The sequence below is a fragment of the Osmerus eperlanus genome, chromosome 15 (genome assembly GCF_963692335.1).
Source record: "Osmerus eperlanus chromosome 15, fOsmEpe2.1, whole genome shotgun sequence".
NCBI classification, from domain to species: domain Eukaryota; kingdom Metazoa; phylum Chordata; class Actinopteri; order Osmeriformes; family Osmeridae; genus Osmerus; species Osmerus eperlanus.
The window spans coordinates 16,749,612-16,775,164 of record NC_085032.1 but is presented as its reverse complement, the minus strand read 5'-3'; the positions used below and the strand labels follow the sequence as shown (position 1 = coordinate 16,775,164).

Genomic DNA, 25,553 nt, shown 5'->3' with positions numbered 1-25,553 from the left:
TGTGTGTGTGTGTGTCTGTGTGTGTGTGTGAGTGTGTGTGTGTGTGTGTGTGTGTGAGTGTGTGTGTGTGTCTGTGTGTGTGTCTGCGTGTGTGAGTGTGTGTGTGTGTGTGTTTGGACCCTAACAGATGATGATGCACAAAGACACAAACTTCCTCATTATGCCAATGTTGGCATTGCTTCTTTTCGTGTTTAATTCAAATATATATATTTATATATTTATATATCAGGATTAAAATAGGTTGTTACTGTTGCGTCCTCATTTACTCTACAATGTGTATATATGCTGCTATCCTCTCTAAATGATATATTTCATCTAAAGATGAAAATGATTATTTATGCTTCCGAACAGGAAAAAGACAAAGTCATATACGGTAACAGCCACACAGTAGGATTATAAAAATGTTAAATGTTAAGTAAAAATACCAAAAACAGCATAAACAGTAGGACCAGATATAAAAGTGCCATATAACTATATATAATTATAATTAGTTATAAGGATTATGCAGTTATATCAGTTATAAGGATTGTGTAGTTATATCAGCTATAAGGATTATGCAGAAATAAGAGTTGGTAAAAAAAAGTATATCGTTTTACTGCTGTTATAATGGGAAAAACCAACAAACAGCCTATTTCAAATCTGATGTATCTTAATACAACAATTTAGTTTATGTTAAATTATACATCATTTTATAAATCATATTATTTTATAATAAATCCTAACAAGTCATACCAAACTTCTTTGTAGTGTCTCACCACCGCTACTGGAGAGTTAGAAATCATCATCAGGACACAGAACTGTCACTGTCATGGACTTGATCTGGGGATGTTGTTTACAGGCAGTTCATTCTCTACTTATGTTGTTGTTTACAGGCAATTCATTCTCTACTTATGTTGTTGTTTACAGGCAGTTCATCCTCTACTTATGTTGACAGAGTTTGTGGAGCGGTTGTTGTTTGTCAAAGTCCCTTAAAGCACCACGAGGAAGGTAATCAATCCCAACTGCATCTACTTAACTGGATCAAACTAAATTAATCATGCATGCATGAACACTGTTCTGTTCAAACAATGAGGACCATGCTGAATCAGTCAAGGACTTTCTCCTAACTCACTGTGATGGTTATTTGATTAAAAGCAGTTAAAAACAAATATTTCTGTATACATGCAACACCAGCCCCAAACGATGCCTTCCACTCATTCATTATAATGTGCTTCTGCCAGTAACCCTGGTCTCTTAACCAACTCAAGCCTTCTGGATAACATGTCCTTGTTGGTTTAGCATTTCTTTGACACAATTAACAAATGACATGCAAATATCTTAATGTTGTAACAGGAAGGGTGGACGCCGCCCCCCCTAGTGGCTGACTGTGGAAACAACAGCAAAAATCCTGTGTTTCCTTCCAGAGCCCTCATATTAGTCGGCTGTGCAGGAAACTGTAGTGGAGTACTAGTCTGTGTTACAGCAGGAGCACGTATGTGTTCACAGGCACTGAGGACATTAAATAGGATGGTTACACTCAGTGATTGCCCATTTGACTTCATATCAAAAGGTCATAGGGAGTCAGGTGGCTGAGCGGTGAGGGAAGCGGGCTAGTAATCAGAAGGTTGCCAGTTCGATTCCCGGCTGTGCCAATTGACATTGTGTCCTTGGGCAAGGAACTTCACCCTACTTGCCTGAATGTCTCTGTACTTACTGTAAGTCGCTCTGGATAAGAGCGTCTGCTAAATGACTAAATGTAAATGTCATAGGCTCAAATCCCCCCTGCATGTTGCTTTGAATAAAAGCCTTAACTTACTGAATACCTTATTTCTTCATTATGCAGGCCACAGGTCTCACACTCCTGAACAGCAGGGGGCGGTGATCGACCTCACAAAGTTGGATTGCACTCTTGCCAACAAAGAAGTCAGTATCGCTCCCAATACCTTTGTCGACCACTAGATGGCAGCATACCATCAATAACGATGCTGTGGAATTACGGAAAAGAGCCTGAACCAGAGCCTGTTTGGCCTGAACATTCATGTTTGCTTTTCAAATATAACTTCATTCAGTAACTTAGTTACAACTTTTTTGTCAAGTGATAATGTCAGGACATTTGGTTTTCCACACCCTCCATGATGCTGTATCAAACACATGCTGTATTCTCCCTGTTGAAACTCCCTAACCCTTCACACACGCGAGGAGGGAATCAGTCCACTTGAACGATTTAAAACAACACTTCTCGCGGATCATGAACACCTGATCACGTAAAATACTCAAAGGAAATATGAATTTATTTCATTGTAAAAAAAAATCAGATGCAAAAAATCAAGGTTCGAAAAATGTGCTAGAACCGGTACTGACGGTGACCATATTTAGTCAATGAATAGTGATTACAGAGCAGATCATTGCATTGTTAATCTGATTCAATTTTGTGTATTTGTCCTCTATGGGCGCTTCCATAATTTCCCGCGCAAACCGGTAATCCAAACATTACCACGCGACACTATGATGTTGAAACGCCGTGTAGCCCACTGCTCAGATTAAAGGTTCATAACCTACAGTACTGCTCAGATTAAAGGTTCATAACCTACAGTACTGCTCAGATTAAAGGTTCATAACCTACAGTACTGCCCAGATGAAAGGTTCATAACCTACAGTACTGCCCAGATGAAAGGTTCATAACCTACAGTACTGCCCAGATGAAAGGTTCATAACCTACAGTACTGCCTAGATGAAAGGTTCACATTGGAGATAACAAAATTCGCAAAATTAGCTAAAGCTAGCTGACATCCTAGCAATAGAAACTACTCTAACGTTACTTGCTTGAAACTTAAATTAAACGACAAAAGTTGAAAACACCAAGCCATGCTCCTGGGTACCTTTGAGCTTAAGTTTTTTTTGTATCGTCACAGTGTTTTCTATTTTATTTAGTCTACAGTAGCTTGCTCTTTAGTCTATTCTGTGTCCAGCTTTCTGTGACAAACTCATTGAAGACAACCGGACTGTGTAGCTTCAGAAAGACAGCTTCAAGCAAAAAGGCCACTATCCTACTCTACACCCCCGGAATCAAATTAGCAAAACAAGTGAGTAATTATGGTGCTGTAGGCCAAACAAACAACTCACTATAGTTTACATAGACTGCAGGGATTTGATGTATTGCTAAAACACGTATTTGCTGGACAACATTTGCTGGACAACATGGGCATAGCCACTCATAAGCACGTTGTCGTATGAACAGGGCTGACTGCCGGCATGACGAATTAGCTTTTTTATGGACGGAATGCTGGCTAGCTAATTAGCAGCAAGACAAAATCTAGTGGATACTGCATTTTCACAATAGATAACTGAATTGTGTAATTTTAGTGAATTAATGCGTCTACTGATGCAGAAACTCTGGCTGAGTTATTCGAACGTGCACAAACCAAAACAATGAACACATACGTGCTCCAATTAAGCTAACATTTAATCAACTAACCGATATTTTAATTACCGGCTGCATCACGGATATGGGCACTGCACTAGGAGTATATAAATACCGAGATAATATAGTGTACACATAGGCCATAACATGTTTATAAATCCATAGAGCCTGCAGGTGGAGGTGGTACCAGCAGGGGGCGGTGTTGACCAGACAGTGATGAAAAAGTTGATGCTGGGAGTCTGTCACTGCCAGGAGCTATAGGTAGGAACTTCACTCAACAGATTCATGCTAGGCTTCTTACAAGGATTCATTATTGACATGGTTTCATGGAACAAACCACCAGCATGTTAAGAGATTCTTATGTCATCCTCACACACAGAATCCCTCCTCTTCCTCCTGAAAGCTCATAAACACACACAAGCCCCCCCCCCCCCACACACACACACACACAAACACACATGGCCTCTCTCCTTAAATATATATCAGGACATGATGAGGACGATGGAAGGGTTTAGAGACACAGGGCCCGTGGGGTTAGTGATGCAGAAGACTCTGAGGTACGGGTGCCCTTGTAACCCTAGCCCTCTCCTGCACCACCACCCACCCTCCACCACCCAGCTCATGCATGTTCAGCACCATGTTTCAGGTGATCAGAGGGGGCCTAACAGGACAGGGACCGTGTACAGCAGGAGAGGATGATCAGAGGGGGCCTAACAGGACAGGGACCAGCAGGAGAGGATGATCAGAGTGAACACCCCCTCTCAGCCTTCACGCTTGATCACTTTGCATCTAAATGTATGTACACTAACTATACGTGAGTAAATGAGTGACTGTGTGTATGTAGTGTGTGTTTACTGTGAGTGTAAGTGTGTGTGTATTCAAGTGTGAGTGAGTGTGTGTGCGTGTGTTTCACTGCAGCAGTCTGACTCCAATCAGGTCTCTCACTCACTGTGTCATCGTCACGCCCCACCCCCCCATCCTGCCCAGCCCCATCCTCTCATTGGGTGACCTAGTGGGGTTGCCATGGGAACGTCTGCTGAGAGGCGTGTGAAATGTGGGGTACAGCTTCTGCTTAAGCTCGGGGTTCTCACACACACACATGCAAAAACACACACTCAAAATCACACATCTACACATGTACAGTTAGAGACACTAATACATGTATATACACACACCATCACACACACTCACAATCTCACAGTACCCACACACTTTACACATAAATGGTTATATATAAATATATACACCACCCTAAATGCATTTACACAAAGTTATGCACACATACACACTGAGACTAACTCAAGTACGACTTTCTAAACCAGGTTCTCTTGAAGATTAAGTGAAGAGAGAGGAACTCATCACCTCAGAGAACCAGACACACATAACCAGACACACAGAACCTCAGACATACAGAACCAGACACACAGAACCAGACACACAGAACCAGACACACATAACCAGACACACAGAACCTCAGACACACAGAACCTCAGACATACAGAACCAGACACACATAACCAGACATACAGAACCAGACACACAGAACCTCAGACACACAGAACCTCAGACACACAGAACCTCAGACATACAGAACCAGACACACAGAACCAGACATACAGAACCCCAGAGGTGCAGCCAGACTCGGCCTTCTCTGTGTCACCAGCAGCAGCTGAGATCTGGTCATGGCCGTGTCCTGCTCTTACATAAACCACACACTGCTGGGGAGAAGGGAGGGAGGATGGAAGGTGGGAGGGAGGGAGGGAGGGAGGGAGGAGGGGAGAGAGAGGAGGGAGGGAGGAGTTGAGCGAGAGGAGGGAGGGAGGGAAGGAAGAAGGGAAGAAAAAGAGCGGGGGGGGGGGATTTGCTGCACCATTACAAAGGGGATTCGCACTGCACCAAATCCCCCTCCCTTACACATGCTCACGAGCATACATACCCACACACACACAATCACACACGATCAAACACGCTTTCTCTAGCATGCGGGGGACACCCTGGCATCAACAGACTGGTGTCTGACTGACAGAAGGAGCCACATCACTCTCTCCTTGTGGCCAACAGACTCCCTCCACCTGCGCTATCATGATGACTAACACACCAGACCTCATTTCCTGTGCTCTGGGAAAACAAGCAACCACATCTCAGACAAGGACTCTTAAGATGACAAACATCAAAACCCTGCCACAGCTGATTAACAAACGCATCAACCCTTGCCTCCCCCCCCTCTCTCCCCCTGCCTCCCCCCCCTCTCTCCCCCTTGCCTCCCCCCCCCTCTCCCCCTGCCTCCCCCCCCTCTCTCCCCCTGCCTCCCCCACCTCTCTCCCCCTGCCTCCCCCCCTCTCTCCCCCTGTCTCCCCCCTTGGGGATGTGACCATGAGAGAGGGGGGAGGCGGGGGGAGAGAGGGGGGAGGCGGGCAGACTGAGAGCACTGTGTTTTTGTGTGTCAGCGTGGGGGGGGTTGGCAGGGGCAACTAAGCCACAAAGCTGCATCACGTTACCACAAGTCTGCCCTCAAATGCAATGTGTGTGTGTGTGTGCGTGACACAAACAGGCACAACCCTTTCCGTCAGCGCATAGACAGTGTTTAATTCATTAAATATGAAAACAGGAAAAAGCAACAAAGATCACACCATCAAAACAGAGAAATAGAAACTGCCAAGACAAGGAAAAACAAGAGAGCTTTTCAGCTCCTGTAGCAGGAGTGGACCAGCTCCTGTAGCAGGAGTGGGGAAGTGAAAACAAGCAAACAGAATTTATTGCTCCCATGTTCACAACCTGAACCTCAACCCCATCAACCTCATTATGAACCTCAACCCCATCAACCTCATTATGAACCTCAACCCCATCAACCTCATTATGAACCTCAACCCCATCAACCTCATTATGAACCTCAATCCCATCAACCTCATTATCAACCCCAGGATCGATGGACAACTGGAGAAATAAACAAATGTCCTTCGTCACCATCTTGTTTACCAATCCAGATCTGGGATCCCAAACGAAAGAACAGTATACTAAAATGTTAAAGTATGAGTACAAACATACTTACATATAGTAAAGTTGTCAGTATGTGTGTGAAAATACAAAATATGTATATGTTAAGTACACTTCCAATAGAAAAACAAAGATAATGAAAATGTATTAAGCTCTTATTTAACACATTTGAATTAGATTTAAGTATACTCTTGTTCCGTTGGGGCTTCTACAGTCAGACTTGAACATCCTCGTGTGACCACAAACAATCCCATTCAGCCGGTAGTCATCTAACAACACACCTAGGATCAGAACACGTATCTACTGTGGCGTTGCACTGCAGGACGGCTGTGCTACAAACCAGTTCAAACCTACTTAGATCACAAATACCAGACCAGGTACAGTACACATACCACGGTGTCATGACGGACTGACCTGGGCCATCCTCACCCCTCCTCCCCAAACAGACACACTCAGACAGTGTTAACTGGAGAAACTAACAAACAGGAAGGGAAACTAACTGCCAGGGAGAGGAACTGTCAAACAGGAAGAGAAACTATCAAACAGGAAGAGGAACTAACAAACAGGAAGAGGAACTAACAAACAGGAAGAGGACATATCAAACAGGAAGAGGAACTAACCAACAGGGAGAGGAACTGTCAAACAGGAAGAGAAACTATCAAACAGGAAGAGGAACTAACAAACAGGAAGAGGAACTAACAAACAGGAAGAGGACATATCAAACAGGAAGAGGAACTAACCAACAGGGAGAGGAACTAACAAATAGGAAGAGGAACTAACAAACAGGAAGGGAAACTATCAAACAGCAAGATAAACTAACAAACAGGAAGAGGAACTAAAACATGGTGTATTCACAGTCAGGATCCCGTGAGGTGTCATTCAGTAAGAATCATACTATAAAAACAAGTATGAAAAACTGCAGTGTGGAATAAGGTTATTCAATAGAAAACAGGAATCATTCAGTGTTGCTTCGAAAAGTCCCCAAATTGAAGGTGTGTGTGTGTTCCCTGATCTTTGTGTCATGTGGCGTGCAGTGCATGCAGCTACAGTGTGTGTGTGTGTGTGTGCGTGCACATGTGTCCGGTAATGGATGCTTCCATCTTCTCTCAGTCTTGCAGGTGTGTAAATAGTGTAAATACGTTTCCATATCCTTGGGTGTTGTGATGTAAATCCCAGAGAAGCGTTGCAGTGCTGGTTTGATAAGTAGTGTTTTTGCTTAGTTGGAGGTTTGTTGTTCAAGCAGGTGTCCAGATTAGACAGACTCCATCAGATGAGGATTATTAGGAGGTAATTTGTTACAGATTAAATGGGATGACAAACTCAAACCCTTTTAATTAGATTAGGCCCTTGTGGGTTAACAAAGTGGCTTCATGTTAAATTCAATGTTTTTGAGAATCAAAAAAAGGTGCTCAGATCGTTTCTTGCGTAGAGAGAAAGTCTGTGTGGAGGTGTCTCAACCTTAGTCTAAACATCGTCTAAACCTTGGTCTACACCTTAGTCTAATCATCATCTAAACCTTGGTCTAAACCCTCCATTTTGTATTTGTCTGTTGTGGTTGCCCCAGGCCTCTTCCAGGGACATTTCTGGGTGATTTGTCTGAAGTCACAGTCCATGGCTGAAGTCACAGTCCATGGCTGAAGTCACAGTCCATGGCTGAAGTCACAGTCTCTGGCTGAAGTCACAGTCCATGGCTGAAGTCACAGTCTCTGGCTGATTGTCAAGAGAAGACTTCCGTAAGATCCTCCTCCTCTGCACCCTGAACCTTGTGGAGTTTCTTCATGACTTTCCCAAACTAGCGAGGAAAACATTTTAGTCAAGACCAAAGAAGAAGAGCTTTTAGAATAAAAAATAATTTATAATTTTAATTAGACGAGTTATTGGTTATATCTTAAACAAGCTCTTTGTCCACAACACCAAAGTCCACCTTGGTCATTAACAGGAAGTCAGGAATAGTTACTTCCTGTGAGCAGTTCCTCTAGTGGCGTTTCCAGGCTGATTTCCGGAGCGACGGATAGGCACCTTAGAAACCGGTATCCTGGTGCGTGCAGGGGGTGGAGCCTGGGTCTTTGGTGGAGGGGGACTGGCCTCCAGGACGGAGGAGAGAGCTGATTGGCTGGTGGAGTGTGGGGGTGTGTTCTGCTTGAGGCTGACTGGGATCTTGGATTCCCTTGGGAGGCTGACGCTGCCTTTCATAGAGCGGAACGAGGAAGAGGAGGAGGATGAAGGAGGGGATGTCTGTGAGAGGGGATTGCCGGCGGATGGAGAAGGAGTACTGGTCAGATCCTCTTCCTCCCCCGACCTCTCCGCTTCCTCTTCCGGGTCGTTGTAGAGGTCGTAGAGTTGGTCGCCAGAGCAGCTGTCACGCGTCAGGGCGATCCTTTGATTCCTTAGCAACCCTCCGTCGTCGGGCGTGGCTGAGGGCGTTGCCGTGGGCGTGTCCCAGTAGCCCTCGTCGCTGAGGGCCTCCTTCTCATTGGGCGAGCCAGGGAGACGGGCGTGAGGGAGGGAGGGCTTCGCCCCCACCACAGGGATCCTGCTGAGGCCCAGAGCCTTCACCTGGGGGGGCCTGCGCTCCACGCTCCGGGTGGGCGCGGGGTGCAGGTTTGGGGGGTTGGGGCGAGGGGGGTGGGTGGAGCCGGGGGTGGGGTGTGGCCGGGGCAGTGCGGGGGAGTTGTCTCTGGTGGAGGGCAGCATGTGCCAGAGCCCCTGCATGTCTGCGTCGTCCACCCCATCTGGGCTAGCCATCTCCTCCCCGGCGCCCATGTAGGCCACCACACTGCTGCCGGACGGCTGCTGGGCAGGGGGCCGTGCAGGGGGCCGCGTCCGGGAGGGGAGGGGGGCCGGGCCGGGGCCGGCGGGGAGGCTGGGGTGGTGAGAGAGGGGGGCTTTGACCGGAGAGCCACGGACCATGGATGTAACCCCAGCTCTCCCCCCTCCTCGTCCTCCTCTCCCTGCTCCTCCCCCTGCTCCTCCCCCTGCTCCTCCCCCTGCTCCTCCCCCTGCTCCTCCTCCACTGCTGCTGCTGCTTGCGCTGCCTCCATTGCCACCCCCCTCCTCCTCTGCGTCCGCTATGATGTCACCGCAGCCCGTCAGCGAATCGAAGCTCTTAAGGGAAGTGACGTCTGTGAAGAGCAGCGAGCACAGCCGGTCCACCGACGGCTCCGAGGGGGGGTCCAGGGGGGGCGAGGACGGTTTGGGGTGGAGGGGGTCCCTGAGGGGGGAGGGTTCAGGAGTGTAGGGGGAGTCCGACGCGGCCACTGCCATGGAGACGTGGTGCGTGGGCGTCGCAGTGACGCTGGCAGCAGTTTCCGTCTCGGGGGAGTTTGGCTCCGCCTCCGAGCTCCCATGATCCTCCTGGGGTGGGTGTGGCAGAGGTTCGAGGGTGAGGGTGACATCCTTCACCTCCTCCGGAACGATGATGTCACCCTCCCTCGCCTCCCTCCCCTCCGCCACCTCCACCCCTCCTTCCAGCGCCCGGTCCTTCCTCCTCCATCGGATGCTGCTGAAGAAGCCCTTCAAGCCCCTCCCCCTCCTACCGAATCCTCCGCTGTCATTGGTCCGCCCACTTCCTCGTCGGAGCAGAGAGAAGAAGCTCAGCGATTTGCTGAGTGACCTCACCGGCCCAGCCTCCTGGCTCCCCGGCTCCTCCCCTCTCTCGCTCGTTAGCCCGTCGTGCGTTTTGCTTCTAACGAGGTCCGCCGCAGTATTCCCGTTCACTGAGTTCCCGTTCGCCCCTTTGTTCCTGAAGGAGAAGAAGCCGGCCATTCCTGACCCGGAGCGTCGCTTCCCGAACAGCTTGAAGGCTGCTTTGTTGATCTTCCCAGAGGGCTGGGGCTCGGCAGGCGAGGCGACCGGCTCAACACACTCCGACTGCACCTCCATCCCTCTCTCTCTCCGTCCTCCCTCTGTCTCTCTCTCTCCGTCCTCCCTCTGTCTCTCTCTCTCCGTCCTCCCTCTCTCTCTCTCTCTTTATCTCTCTCTCTCCTGCTGCGGTTGGCTGCTCTATCTCCTGCTCGGGTTTAGACTGAAGCTCGTCTGTTGGTGTTCCCTCCCTCCCTCTTTCTCTCTCGCTTCTCTCTCTCTTTCACACACACACACACACACGCCTGCTGCTGCTCCTGACAGTAGCCATGGCAACTGGGAGGGCTAAGCAGCTTTCGTCCGTGTTGGCAGGGAACCCATGCCCCGCCCCGCCCCACCCCCCTCCTCTCCACCCCCCACCCCTCTCCACCCCCCACCCCTCTCCTCTCCACCCCCTCTCCCTCCTCTCCCCCTCCCCCGCCTCCCCCTCAGCACTGTGGGTCCCGAGAGAGACAGAGAGGGAGAGAGAGAGCGCCTGTTTGCGCACCTCTCTGTCTGTGTGGGTGTGTGTGAGAGAAAGAGCTCACAAGTGTGTTCAAAGGAGATTCTCAGTGTGTTGTTGTTAAGGCCTCAGCAGCTGCCTGACTTTACAGATTCATGAGGAGGTGGATGGATGCAGCCCTCTTTAGCAGAGTGTGTTGGTGTGAGCATGCACACATCTAGAAGTTTCAAGTAAACAAAACTAAGCCTTGCAAATCTCTCTAATGAAAATACTTAGTAGTGTGTTACGTCCATGTAAAGAGGGAGGGGGTTAGATCTGCTGATGAAGGCTATGGAGGGGATAAAGCAGGATATAGATTGAGCTAAATATTTTAGTGTTAACATGTTGAACACGCACACACCAACCCACAGGACAGTAGAGCGTGGCTCAGACCTCGACTGCCATATGCCCTGCAGTCGACACCCATCTGGAGATCTGGGACATGACGACAAACTGCCACCTTTCTGAGCTAGTCTGCTAAGGACGTCTACTCTCCTCATGTGTTCATACTGAGTTATCTACTGAGTTAGTCTACTGAGTTATCGACTGAGTTATCGACTGAGTTAGTCTACTGAGTTAGTCTACTGAGTTATCGACTGAGTTATCGACTGAGTTAGTCTACTGAGTTAGTCTACTGAGTTATCGACTGAGTTATCGACTGAGTTATCTACTGAGTTAGTCTACCGAGTTAGTCTACTCTCCTACTGTCTCAATGTTGAAGCTGTTCTGTCTCTGCACCCCCTCTTTCTTAGCACCCTGACCCACTTACACACACACCCCCACCCTCTATATCTACTTTCAACCTATTTTCTCCTCTCCCCTCCTCTCCCCACCCCTCCTCCCCTCCTCTTCTGACCCATCTTTTTCCACCTCATTGCTATTAAACAATGTCTGCTTTCACATGCCCAGGGCTATCAACACACACACACCCACACCAGAAGGCCCCCCCAATGTGGAGAGAATCTCCTGATGCTCTCTGAGGTCTGACCTCACCTGCCCTACTCACATGTGAGAGGTGTCTTCTGCATCTGGGACTGGGTACTGATCAACACAAACCTCTAACTCTCACACACACTCCCACACACACATACTCCCACACACACACACTCCCACACACACTCCCACACACACACACTCCCACACACACACACTCCCACACACACACACACACACAAGAATGCCTTCCATCTCTGGACAGGGCTTCTATTAAGCATCTCTCTCACTTCTCCCTTTCTCTCTATTTCTCTCCCACTCCCAAGAGAGAAGCCTTACAGACACTAAACGCGACATTTAGAGGGCTTCACAGAGACAAGCTCTGTAAGGGAGGGAGAACAACGGGGATTGTGTGAATATTTACTCTTTCTATAATCTTTATGTATCTATCATTGAGCTTGTTCAATGAATGCTTGTTTGTGTCGAGAGCAAGAGAAGGACTGGCACTGACAGGCCCTAGTACCCTAAAGTGTGTGTGTGTGTGCGTGTGAGTTTTGTCCTGAGTGGTGTGTTATATCAGCATGGTGTGTAGTTAAACCAGATCTGAATGATTCAGTGCTTTAGAGCACTCGTGTATGTGTAAAAGTCACTTTAATGTTTAATGTTGACTAAAGTGCACCAGTCAGGTGTAGAGAGAGAGAGAGCGAGAGAATTCACATGGTCGCATCTTTAATGTCAGCAGTGTGTGTGTGCGTGTGTGTGTGCGAGTCCTGAAGGATTTAGGACCTCTTCTTCCCATGTTCCAGACTAGAGAAGGAGCCGTGGATGCACGACAGAACACACACAGTACAGAGTATACCCCACACATGCATACTAAACACTTAAACACTCAATAGTACACTGTACTTCTGTCGGAGAAATTTAGAATGTAAGGTTATATTCTGAAAATACTGGTGCTAGCATTCCTTTGTCAGTAGAGAGCTGTCTCCCCACATGATCTATAGATGACACTAGGCTTACGTAAACAAACTGACCTAGGTTGACCATTATCATACTAGAGGTGCAATAAACCTTATCTGTGTTGAGTGAATCATATGGTCAAGCCTAGGGTCGGAGAACTCTGTAAGTTTCCACGTGCACGCGCACTCTGTCTCTGGGATCGATCATATTGACAGCTGATATGCAGGGGAGGAGACTTCTCACCAATAAATGGTCTTACCTGAAGACTTGTGAACCAGACAAACTTTGTAGCACAATGGCGTGTGATGTTTTTGTCTCCTTGTGGGCCGGCCGCAAGCAATAAAGCTTTCTTAAACTTGTTCACCGACTGACTGTGCAATGCTTGATAGATTAATATTTCTGACAACTTGTGTGTGTGTGTGTGTGCAGTGATCAGTATGTGTACAGTGTAATTCTGTACAGATCCAGCCTTAGTCAGATTGAGCCAGTATGTAATGCTGCATGCCAGCGTAGCAACAGGATAGTCCCAAAACCATGTCCATGTCTTCCTACCAAGCCCAATGCGCAATAATATAACCCTCAACCCCCCCACACACACACCCTCCCTCCCTCCATAAGAGATGACCAATAGGATTATCTGATCAATACAAATCAGATTATCTGATTGATAAAGTATTATAGTTGAGATGATCTGCATTAAAATTCTATGGAAAAAGACAGACCGTTTCTGGGGTTTGTCTTGATAAACATTTTAGCTTAAAACTCAGTAAGGAAAGATTATTTTTGTTGTAAATCCTGTTTTGATTTTTATGTTGGACATGACACAGCAAAATTGGATTTCAGCATTAGTGAAGGGTCAGATTACTCTGATCCAGCCCTCAGAGGATATGTCAGGCTTATGATGCCGAAACATCACCATTAAAATGATTTTGTCAAAACAACAGTTGAATCTCAGGACTAAAGGCTCCATGTTAGACAAAGATTCACATATTCACCTCAACACTCACCTCAAACTCCTCATAGTTTGGATTCTTTATTTTTATCATCATCTTCATTAATTCTTTCGTTTTTTAACATTCATAAAAAAAACAAGCTTTCCGAGTGCAGTCAATGCCGTTTCATTCCAGAGAGATTTACAGACAGTACACCTTCATCCCCTCTGTTACCAAGGGAACATGGTGTCAGCCAACAAACACACACACACACACCCACACACCCCAGCCAACAGTCCCGCTCTCCCTCCAGGTATCCCAGAATGCCTCAGCAGGTCATGCGTGCCACTCCAAACTCCAGGCTGACCACAGCAGGCTCAGCCTTGGCCTCCTGGTATGCCCCCTCCAGCTCTCCATAGCTCTGCTTGCGCTCTGTAGCGCTGCTGCCCTCTACTGTCCTCTCTGTGTCACTGCACTCCTCCCCCTCCGTGGCCTCCTCCCCCACCTCCTCCCCCTGCTGCTCCTCCAGCCGCCTCTGCGCCTCCTTGCGGCTGAGGGGGGCCCCAAGGATGAGGGAGCGGGGGCGGGGGGGGAGGGGGGCAGACTGCTGGTGGCCCCTGGAAGGGGGCGCGGGGGGGAGGGTCACCCCCAGCTGCTGTAGCCTCTAGATGGACGAGGGAGAGAGAAACACAGGATTAATTACAGAGAGAGACACATAGAGACAGATATTCACAGACAAATGTACAGAGAGAGAGAGAGACAGAGAGAGACAGAGACAGGTCAGAGAAAGAGAGACAGGTCAGACAGAGAGAGAGAAAGAGAGAGACAGGTCAGAGAGAGAGAGACACAGAGAGAGACAGAGAGAGAGGGAGAGATACACAGAGAGAGAGGGAGAGAGAGAGAGACACAGAGAGGGAGAGACACAGAGAGGGAGAGAAAGAGGGGCGTACGTCCTCCAGAGACTGCAGGGTGTTCTCCAGCTGCTTGTTGTTCTCTTTCAGAGTCAGGACGTTCTTCAGCACAGACTGGCGAGGGTGCATGGAGCGGTCAAACTGGAGGTACATGTTCCTCCAGAACCTGATAAACACACACACACACACACATGCAGAAACACACAGGGAATCAGAAACATTTGGTCAGGACAAGAGGGGAGAGAAAAAAAATGACACAAGAGGAGACATACTTGAAGTGGTAGGGTAATGTGGAGGGCTCTAGGACCGGGTGGGCCAGGGCGTGGGCGGGGCTGTAGGCAGGGTTCCTGTAGTTGTGTTGCTCGCCCAGCAGGAACGCCCAGAGAGAGTGAGTTCTGTCCCTCAGCCTGCACACACATTACCCATGAGTGTGTGTCTGCATCCAGGTGTGTCTGTGTGTGTGTGTATAAGTGTGTGTGTGTGTGTATAAGTTTGTGTGTGTTACTCACTGCAGCTCCTCTCTCTGTCTCTGGTTGTTGCCCAGGAAGTTTCCGTACTGGCAGGAGTGAACATGCTCGTGGATCTGCAGCAGGAGCCACTCACTGAACTCAAATGCCTTGGGTCCACACACACACACGGCATTATCATCTTCAGCAGTAAAAAGCAGCAGTTGAGATTCTCGCTCATCCATCTACACACACACACACAACCTTACCTGAGGGAACTGCTCTGTGAGATGCCATACACACTCCAGGAACTGTGTGAAGACAGGAGACACCTCCTTGGGATCTCCATCCAGCTGGTCACACCTGGGAGAGAGGGGGGAGAGACGGGGAGGGAGAGGGGGTAAGGGGTGCAAGGACTCCCAGGAAGCTGTAAACAGCTGGGTGCTTTAACGTCTCAGTCCCACCCAGGAACAAGAAGTCCCACCTGTCTGCAAACTTGTGTCCAAACGAGATCCAGTCCTTCTCAATGAGCACCTGCAGACCACAAGACAGCTGCCTCATCCACAAGTATCAACAATGTACTCATGTAGCAGACGCTTCTACCCAAAGCAATATACAGGGGGTATTTGAACCTGAAATCTCTTAATCTACAGTCAAATGCTCTAACCACTGAGCTACATCCCTGCTCCTCAGAGCCAGAAGGACTGTACCAAGCGGCCCTGGGGTTCGGGGGGGACCGGGGCGTACCATGAAGCCCTTGATGGTTCGGTAGTAGGGGTCCATGAGCAGCGCCCCCAGGGAGCACACCTGAGCGGTGCGGTCCCAGCCGTCTGAGCAGTGAACCAGCACACTGGCCCCCTCCACCGTCACCGCCTGGGGAGACAGGAGGGAGAGGAGGGAGACAGGAGAGAGAGACAGGAGAGGGAGAAAAGGAAGGAGACGGAGAGAAAAAAGAGACAGAATGTAATTGTTATTACAGGTAGAAGAAATTACACTACAGAAATAAAAGGCAGAGAGGGAGATGCAGGGACAGAGAGAGATGAAGTCCTACCTTGGTGAGGAAGATGGCGGCGTCGAGCACAGCTTTGACGTGACGCAGCCAGCCACAGTTCTCCAGCCCCAGCAGGAAGTCACTCTCTGACAGGGAGCGCGTTCCCACCACTGGAGGGGCAGGGGAGGGGTGTTTAAAGGAGGGAGTGTGACTGGGCGTATGTAACGTGAGTGTGAGTGTATGTCTGTGTGTCTGTGTCTGTCTGTGTGTGTGTCTGTGTGTATACCTTCCAGCATCTTCTGCAGGCTGCCTCTCATCACGTGGATGTTCTCTATTCCCACAAACTGAAAGCGGATGTTGGAATAGTTGTCCTCGTTCTCATAACCCTTCCCTGCAGCTCTGTTAGCCAGGGCGTTCAGCTGGGGGGGAGGGAGGAGGGGGGGGAATTATTGACAACCGACTGTTCAAGAAATGGAGTGTCATCTAAGTTTCTCAATACAACCGTCACTTTAAGCCCAGGTGGGTGGGGCTTATCTCCGGGGGGCGTGGCCTCACCTTGGGCCTGGTATCCATGACATAGACAAAGCGGCTGTTGTGATTGGCCCTGCTGATGGCCTGCAGCATGCTCTCATCCTCCAGGCATCGAGCGCTGAACCCAGAGAGGGGCTGGCTGCAGCGACACACAGCTGCCTGCAGGGGGAGCACACGAGCACAGAGCACACTTATCCAGACAGCACCTCACTACAGCTGGGGTGTGTGTGTGTGTGTGTGTGTGTGCGCGTGTGTGTGTACCTTCTTCTCTTGGTAGAAGTAGGTCAGAACTGGGAAGCGTCCTTTACTCCTGAACTTGGAGCTGCCTACGATGATGGGCTTGCTGGCCGTGATGGGAACATACAGGTCCTTAGGGTAGGTCTCACACACCTTACACACACACACACACACACACACACAACATGCAAACAAATAGTTTAGACTTTTGACCATTTTCCATCCTTGTATATTGATACAGCTGCTTGCTGTAACCTGGGGAACTGATCCACTCTGAGACAGGAGCCCAGCTGTACATCAGCAGATGTACATCAGATCATCTGATGGATTTTTTTTTCTTTTTTTTGTCATTTAGCAGACGCTCTTATCCAGAGCAACTTACAGTAAGTACAGGGACATTCCCCCCCCCCGAGTAGGGTGAAGTGCCTTGCCCAAGGACACAACGTAATTTGACATGGCCGGGAATCGAACTGGCAACCTTCAGATTACTAGCCCGGTTCCCTAACCGCTCAGCCACCTGACTCCACCTGATGGATCCAGGGAGGACCCTCCTTACAGAGCGTGGATCCAGACGGGAGCTCTGGATAACGAACAGCATTACGGAGGATGGTAAGATTAGCGACATTTAGCCTCTAAGTGGATTTATGTCCATGTCACTGGCTGTCATTTTGAATTTCCTCTCAATCAAAGAGATTTTGATCAAGACTATGATACAACTTGGTCAACTTCTACCACTGAGCTGCACCCACACCTTATATATTCAGGCTAGATTCCTATTGGATGCCCCTCCACACTGTCCCGCCCACCTTGTAGTCTCTGTTGACGTCAGTGAGCTGCCATTGGTCGCAGGGTACGCCCATCCTCTCGAACTCAGCCCCCAGACCTATGAGCTGCCAGCCCTCCTCCCTCTGCTGGTCGTTCTGCTGGGGGTTGTAGGAGAAGGCATACAGCTCCTCGTAGGAGCCTGGGGGGGGGGGAGTTTAGTGGGGCATCCTTGAATGTTCCCTGTCTCGGTCCACACATGCTATGTACACAACACACAATGCCCACACACACTACCACATTACCCACACCCACACCCACACACCTGGCCTCAGAAGCTGGAGCAGTGAGCTGTAGATATCGTGGCAGTCTCTCTCTCTCTGGACCACAAAGTGCACCACCCTGAAGTTCCGACAGCAGATGAGCAGGGGGCATCCACTGGTGGTGAGGGAGAGCTTCTCCACCGAGGCGATGTGGTGGTGCAGGATCTGACACAGGGACACACCGCTCAGTAAGGTCACTTCTAACAAGTACAGAGTCAAATTTCACATTGTTTTGTCACAGTTTGTAACAATCTCCTAAATGCAGATTTGGGGGAAGGCCCACAGCCAATCAGCACACTCCACTGGTCTGCTCCAACCCTGGGAAGTTATTAACATGCGCATAAATCTGAATAGATAATGACTTGCAGAACACTCCATGCCCCCACTCACACACAAACAGGCGCGCACACACACACACACACACACACACACACACACACACACACACACACACACAGCTTTTTAAATGCTGATCTCACAAGCCATGACTCAGACAGGGTCTGATCCCCTGTTCAATATTTTATGAGTCACAACAACCTGCTTGACTTTAAACACTCTCTCCCAGTTACACACTGTGTCCAGATGAACCCCTGCTCACACACACACCACACTGGCTGTGCAGTAGATAAGGAAGGAAGAGGACAGGAAGTGAGGCAGCAGTTTTGTTTTCTCTTTCTTTCCCTCTCTGTTTCCCTCTCTGTTTCCCTCTCTGTTTCCCTCTCTGTTTCCCTCTCTGTTTCCCTCTCTGTTTCCCTCTCTGTTTCCCTCTCTGTTTCCCTCTCTGATCTCTCTCCCCCCTGTCTCTACTCAGACAACAGCATTCTAGACATCCTCCTCTCTCTGTCTCACCTGGAACTGCCATCCTGTTTCCGAGGCAACGCCAAACATGTGTTGCTTAGGTTTCCATGGAGGGCAGGGCTAACCTGGTTCCCACAGAGTTTTAACAGTAATCCTCTCTAAACCCAGAGACAGACAACACACACACACATTCAAAGGCTACTTAGGTCTGCCCTACTTCCTCAAAACACACAGACTTTGTTCAGGCCTGTATACACACACACTGACACTATCTCCTGGTTCTCTTCTACGGTCATCGCCTTCATGTGGCTCCATGACTGAGAAGAGAAAGAACTCCTCTCTCCATGTGAGGGACGAGTGAGGGAGGGAGGGGTGAGGGAGGAGAGGGTGCGTGAAGGAGGGGTGAGAGGGGTGAGGGTGCAGGTCTCACCCAGATCTCCTGGGCCCCAGCTGCAGTGCTCTCTACGTAGATCAGGTGAGTGGCTGTGAGGTGCAGCGTCCCACTGCTGCTCCTGCTGCTGAAGCGATCCAACAGACGCACCTGCTCCACCTACACACACACACAAAACTTGTTTGCTATCTGAGCATCTTTGAAAACTGTCAATCAGCCAGTCTAGCTGTGTGGAGAGCATGGTCGTCTCTGGTGGACTCAGCTAGAGAGCTTCACAAAAGCTTCTGGAACTGAGCACAATGCTTTTCACAGCAACTCCCAAAAACGATATATTCAAAGCAGATTTTTTCACCTTGTCGTTCAGTGACCTCAGCCTCACTATGACAACTTAAATATGAAGGTTACAATAACTACTGTCACATAACTACAACCTCTAGTAGCCAACCAGCTAGGCACTAGCCGACCAGCGACAGGACAGTTTTGTGTTGAGTCCTGACCTGTTGATTCCCAATACGGGACTGAGGCGCAGACACACCCCCGAGGTTCAGACCCCCCCCCCGCCCCCCGAGGCGCAGACACACCCCCGAGGTTCAGACCCCCCCCCCGCCCCCCGAGGCGCAGACACCCCCCTGAGGCGCAGTCACACCCCCGAGGTTCAGACCCCCCCCCCCCCCCCGAGGCTCACACCCCCCCCCCCCGAGGTGCAGACAGACACACCCCTGAGGTGCAGTCACACCCCTGGAGGTCCACACCTAGACTCATCAATCAAAACACACATGATACCGATGAAACCGTTTGTTACTGCAATTACGGCGTTACAGCCCTTAGCAACAAAAACAAGATGTCAAGACTCGCTTGCCCAACGACAAACGTCTTTCAAGGGAAAACCGCACCATCCTTTTTTTATTTGTAGCATTGATGTCTTGTGATCTGTCAAACTAAATGTATTACCAATCAAGAGTAGCCTACATATTTGTCTAATTGTTTACATGTCGACTGGTCACACTGGCACTGAAGCCGAAGGCAAATTATTCAAGACAAGCGGCCTATCTGAGATCATGGAATGCTATCTAGCTAACATTAGCTAGCTATCTGTCCCATTTAGACAACGTTAGCTAAATAACCTGCCGCCATTAAAAACAACAGCCAGGGTATTTTTGACAAACATTAAAGATCTATTCAATCCTGTCGGTCAGTTAACAAAAACAACACCTAGTTTTGCAGCGCTGTCTGTTAACCACTAACAGTGTTAGTAACTAGTAGCTCTAACTAGTACAGTAACGGCTAGCCTAGCCTTATTTTAAGGATATCACTAAATGGCAATTAACTACGCTAATTCAACCTTACTTAGCAAGATCAAAGCAAAGCCAATTCGAGCAAAGACTGTCACGAAATGTCTTGGTTGGGGGTGGAAATTGTAACTTACTTATCCAGCTAGACTAGAGCTAATCACATCACCAATTGCATTACCACAGTTAAACGCTTACCTTGGGCGTTCGGATATGCTCCATATCTCTGTTGAGACAGCTGTCAGTGCAAGAACAAAGTCAAAATAGTCTTTCTTGATTTGTCTTGCGCATCAATAAAGATACCGTGAGTTTCGTAACCCTGCATGCAGTGAGGGTAGAAACTATTGTGAATTTTCCAGTTAGTGAATAGCGCTTCCTGCTCTTGGCTGTGTTCGCTCCGCCACGTACTACAAAAACACACCATAGCAGTATGGGAAATGTAGTTCTTCCATGGTGCTTCCACACGCAGGGAGGAAGTCCTCTAATATTTTCGAGTCAGCTGACATCAGTTCAGCTGCTACGGTTAAACCCAGGAACGTTCGTTCTTCATCGTTTTCTGTTTCAATGTGTATTTTATTATTTTAAAACGTTGTATAGCTAGCTAAGAAGAAATACGACTGTATTAAGAATTAGTCGGTTGGTGTTGTTTGTAGGTGCGGGGCCATGGAGAAGATTTGGAAAGGTGAGAAGAACCATCTTAAACAATATCACATAGCTAGTTTACCTAACAGTAGCTATCTAGCTAGAACCTAGCGAAATGTTACAACTCTGTTGTAACCTCAACGACAGAGTTGTAACATTTCGCTTTTCTTAAAATAAGAGCCATAGCTGTACCGGGGTGGTTTGTTTGTTGCAGTAGCGTCAGATTTATGTCAAAAATTGCAAGCGCGTAGATTATTTCACACTCGCAGATGTTAACTTTACACTTGCAAAATATAAGTTAACTACTCTCGCACAGATTCAACAACCGAGTTGTACAGGTAGTTGAGAGAAGAGAGAGATAGAGAGACATGAAAGAGATAATGGTTGAGTGAGACTGGTGGTGTACTACAAGCTGTGTAAATGTGCAGTGTCGTTGGGACACTGACGGCCTGTGTTTGGGAGAAGAACAGACACACTACTTCAGCCTCTCAGTACTGCAGCCTCTCAGTTCTGCAGCCTCTTACTACTGCAGCCTCTTAGTACTGCAGCTTCTTACTACTGCAGCCTCTCAGTTCTGCAGCCTCTCAGTACTGCAGCCTCTCACTTCTGTAGCCTCTCACTGCTGCAGCCTCTCAGTACTACAGCCTCTCACTGCTGCAGCCTCTCAGTATTGCAGCCTCTCAGTATTGCAGCCTTTCACTGCTGCAGCCTCTCACTGTGGCAGCCTTGAGAAAAATATTTTGGGAAAAAAGTTTTGAAAGGTTGTAAAAATATTTTTTTAGTCGTCTATCCTTTCACTGTGTGTGAAAAGAAAGTATTGAGAATAAAGGTTGAACAAAGGTTTTTGAAAAAAATTGAACAAAAAAAATAAAGGTTGAACGAAGGTTGAAAGAAAAACTGTATACAAAAAGTTTCTAAACAAAAGTTTGCATCATTGATGAGTACTTCATGAGGACTCTACTATACTTTACTGTGCTCTGCTTTAATCTACTTTGTTTTAGGCTTCTCTGTTCTCCTTTGCTTTCACTGTGTGTGGAAAAAAAAAGTTTTGAAAGGTTGTAAAAATATTTTCCAAAAAAGTCCTCTCCTAAGATATTTCCCCCCAAAAGTTTTAAAAGGTTGAAAAAAATATTTAACAAAAGATTCCCCCAAAAAGTACAACTATGAGTTAAGGTGTGCCAGGCCCCTCGCAGTGACCTGTGCAACTGTCAGTTCTTGAATTTGTGCACGAGTACTTATATTTTGGAAGTGAAAAGTTCATATCTGGGCAATGCGCATGTGAAATAATTTATGCGCTTGTGACTTTTGACATGAATCTGACGCCATAGGCTTGTGTCTCTGTCTAGATGTTGGTGACATACAATCCAGAATTGTAGACCACAGGCCGATCACACAAGGAGAGATACGCTACTTTGTGAGGGAATTTGAGGTGAGTGTCTTGAAATTAGCGCAGTGTTTGCCATACAATTTCAGTGATAAATTGAGTGTCTGTGTGAAATACGTGGTTGTCTGTGGTGGAACAGGAGAAGCGTGGACACAGAGAGGTCCGTCTGCTGGAGAAACTGAACAAGCTGGTGGTGGAAACCAACCAGGTGGTGTTACCACACTGCACCCAGACCATGCACGAGCATCTCTGCGAGGCCCTCACGCGACGTAAGGCCTCTCCTTCACTCTGTCACACTCTGAAACACGGCTCATGTGACGTAAGGCCTCTCCTTCACTCTGTCACACTCTGAAACACGGCTTCCTCAACCTTTCACAGTTGAATGGACCATGATCCACGACTCTACAAGTGCACTTTATAACTCACTAACCCAGGGATGTATGTTTCATTATGTATAACTTTGGAATCTGTTCTCCAAAGTTTAAGAAAATACGACCACATCCTCAGTTCATTAAAAAAAATCTGTCCAACCCACATTAGAAAAAAACAAACCTTTGCCAATGCACTAACCCCATCTGAGTCAGGTGTCCAGATACCATGTTCACTTGTTGTTTTCTCTGGTTGCATCTCTTAGTGGAGGCTGCTAATCACATGACACTGAGGATGTTTTCTCTGGTTGCATCTCTTAGTGGAGGCTGCTAATCACATGACACTGAGGATGTTTTCTCTGGTTGCATCTCTTAGTGGAGGCTGCTAATCACATGACCCTGAGGATCCAGCAGAGGGAGCTAGAGGCCCAGCAGGTAAGAGCCAGCCAGCTCCAGTCACACTCATCAACCTTGTTTTGAGGATCACAGATTCTTATCCATAACGATGGTACCTGCCAGTTATGTACCAACGCAGGCTATGTCATCATAGGCTGTAAAAAAGCTTACAGTTGTGTTTACCAGGGGCTAGGCCTGGAACCACTGTCTGAGTCGTAGTGAACTCCCATCCCAGACATAAACAGCAGCCCTGGGGCATTTACATTTTCGGAGCTGGGCGATATTTAAAAATAAATAACTGTGTGTGTTTTTATGGAGGTTCGAACCCCGAGTGCCTCATATGACGTTAGGTTCCTGCCAGTGGCAGGGTGGAGGTGATATGTGTTCCCAGATCGTTCTGATCGCCCCCTTACTGAGTCGTCTGCTCCCCCAGAGCCCCTACATTCAGGCCAGCCTGGAGAGGAGGAGGGAGGACTGGGAGGAGTTCCTGAAGGAGCAGCAGAGTCAGAAGGAGGAGGTGGATGAGGAGCACACCAAGGCAGTAGGGCGCCTCAGCTGCCAGTACAGTGAGATGAAGAAGGACCTGGCCAAGTTCTCCCACTTCTGAGCACCTCTTCTTCATCCAGAGGACAAACTGAGAGGGGGGGGGGGGTGAGAATTTCAGTGTGAGGGGAACTGTTCAGAGCAGTGAGGGGAACTGTTCAGAGCAGTGTTGATGAAACGATGTGGACATGCTAATCTTCTTACCGGGACAGGTTGGTCATCCTGCTTCGCCTGCACGAGCCAAGCTCTTGTTAAGAGGATATAATAAAATGATTTGTTGAATGAAAAGTCTGAATGCCTTACGAATCTTCTGCAGTTCTCCTTATCGTGTACGGTCAAACAGCTGGGCTGTCTGTTGTCTTATGAAGTGTTGTGTTTACAGACGTGTCCGCGCTGGACAATGGCAGACAATTCCGACAGATTGATGGATGAACGTGCATGCGGGACATTCCTGGGAGGCTGGGAACTGGAGTTTATCTCGTACCGTGTGACAGAACAAATATTTAAGAAGCCCTCATCAACATACAGAAGGCACACGCACTCTCACTCACACCGCCGTTGTTGCAGCGGGAAAGAGAGTTGACCTCATCAACACGAGTCAAGCAAAGCTTTGGTTTATTCCCCTCTACTAACTTACACAGTCTAGGTGTGGGTATAGCTCAGTGGTAGAACTCTGAGGATCAGGAGGTCTAAGGTTTGAATCCCCCCTGTATTGCAAGCTTCTGTTGAATGAAGACATAATTTTTAGTCATTGTAGCCTTGCTAGTACCATTTCATCTATACAACCATTAACTCAAACACTGTGTCATTTTTCAGGGGAGTCTGGCTCCTAGCTGTCTGGGCCAGCTCAGTTGGGTGTCCTGGGGAAGAGACTGGGTAAGAGAGGGTGGTGGGAGGGTAGATGTGTGGAGGACAGGGGGGTGGCAGGGCAGGGTAGATGTGTGGAGGTCAGGGTGGCAGGGCAGGGTAGGTGTGTGGAGGTCAGGGTGGCAGGGCAGGGTAGGTGTGTGGAGGTCAGGGTGGCAGGGCAGGGTAGGTGTGTGGAGGTCAGGGTGGCAGGGCAGGGTAGGTGTGTGGAGGTCAGGGTGGCAGGGCAGGGTAGATGTGTGGAGGTCAGGGTGGTGGCAGGGCAGGGTAGGTGTGTGGAGGTCAGGGTGGCAGGGCAGGGTAGGTGTGTGGAGGTCAGGGTGGTGGCAGGGCAGGGTAGATGTGTGGAGGTCAGGGTGGTGGCAGGGCAGGGTAGGTGTGTGGAGGTCAGGGTGGCAGGGCAGGGTAGGTGTGTGGAGGTCTGGGTGGCAGGGCAGGGTAGGTGTGTGGAGGTCAGGGTGGCAGGGCAGGGTAGGTGTGTGGAGGTCTGGGTGGCAGGGCAGGGTAGGTGTGTGGAGGTCAGGGTGGCAGGGTAGGTGTGTGGAGGTCAGGGTGGCAGGGCAGGGTAGGTGTGTGGAGGTCAGGGTGGCAGGGCAGGGTAGGTGAGTGGAGGTCAGGGTGGCAGGGCAGGGTAGGTGTGTGGAGGTCAGGGTGGCAGGGCAGGGTAGATGTGTGGAGGTCAGGGTGGCAGGGCAGGGTAGGTGTGTGGAGGTCAGGGTGGCAGGGCAGGGTAGATGTGTGGAGGTCAGGGTGGCAGGGCAGGGTAGATGTGTGGAGGTCAGGGTGGCAGGGCAGGGTAGGTGTGTGGAGGTCAGGGTGGCAGGGCAGGGTAGATGTGTGGAGGTCAGGGTGGCAGGGCAGGGTAGGTGTGTGGAGGTCAGGGTGGCAGGGCAGAGCCAGACAGATCATCACAAACTAACAAGGAGTGACAGAGGGAAACACGACCCTGCTCAGCCAACAAAGCAGCCTTCATCTGGCCATGTTTATTTACTCTGGTTGGAAAGAGGGAGGGAGACAAGGGGAGAGAGAGGTAGGGAAATAGAGGGAGGGAGAGAGAGGTAGGGAAATAGAGGGAGGGAGAGAGAGGTAGGGAAATAGAGGGAGGGAGAGAGA

At 48.8% G+C, this 25,553-nt stretch overlaps 3 protein-coding genes and 1 long non-coding RNA gene across 5 annotated transcripts; 1 reads left to right on the top strand and 3 right to left on the bottom strand.

The window, feature by feature from the left end:
• Nucleotides 1-7,709: 7,709 nt before the first annotated feature.
• LOC134035211 (uncharacterized) lies at nt 7,710-8,026 on the bottom strand. Its single transcript, XR_009932327.1, has 2 exons — nt 7,911-8,026; nt 7,710-7,875 (listed from the first exon to the last, which is right to left on the bottom strand). It is a non-coding gene; the product is annotated as an uncharacterized LOC134035211 (long non-coding RNA).
• A 43-nt stretch (nt 8,027-8,069) lies between these two features.
• On the bottom strand, nt 8,070-10,459 carry amer2 (APC membrane recruitment protein 2). The gene has a single exon (XM_062480140.1). It carries the CDS (start codon nt 10,274-10,276, stop codon nt 8,348-8,350), a length of 1,929 nt encoding a protein of 642 aa, XP_062336124.1. The 5' UTR covers nt 10,277-10,459; the 3' UTR covers nt 8,070-8,347.
• Nucleotides 10,460-13,637: 3,178 nt separating this feature from the next.
• Nucleotides 13,638-20,688, bottom strand: mtmr6 (myotubularin related protein 6). Its single transcript, XM_062479635.1, has 15 exons — nt 20,439-20,688; nt 18,991-19,110; nt 17,765-17,927; nt 17,484-17,641; nt 16,702-16,830; nt 16,465-16,599; nt 16,196-16,328; nt 15,970-16,079; nt 15,666-15,791; nt 15,403-15,452; nt 15,188-15,281; nt 14,982-15,088; nt 14,745-14,879; nt 14,512-14,638; nt 13,638-14,225 (listed from the first exon to the last, which is right to left on the bottom strand). Exons 1-15 carry the CDS (start codon nt 20,460-20,462, stop codon nt 13,890-13,892), a joined length of 1,947 nt encoding a protein of 648 aa, XP_062335619.1. The 5' UTR covers nt 20,463-20,688; the 3' UTR covers nt 13,638-13,889.
• A 44-nt stretch (nt 20,689-20,732) lies between these two features.
• bloc1s5 (biogenesis of lysosomal organelles complex-1, subunit 5, muted) lies at nt 20,733-23,693 on the top strand. Of its 2 annotated transcripts, none has more exons than XM_062479636.1 (5): nt 20,733-20,922; nt 22,211-22,311; nt 22,406-22,535; nt 23,011-23,069; nt 23,464-23,693. In XM_062479636.1, exons 1-5 carry the CDS (start codon nt 20,904-20,906, stop codon nt 23,635-23,637), a joined length of 483 nt encoding a protein of 160 aa, XP_062335620.1. In that variant the 5' UTR covers nt 20,733-20,903; the 3' UTR covers nt 23,638-23,693. The 2 variants fall into 2 exon arrangements, with proteins under 2 accessions (XP_062335620.1, XP_062335621.1); XM_062479637.1 differs by having other exon boundaries at nt 20,734-20,922; nt 22,229-22,311; nt 23,464-23,692.
• Nucleotides 23,694-25,553: the final 1,860 nt, after the last annotated feature.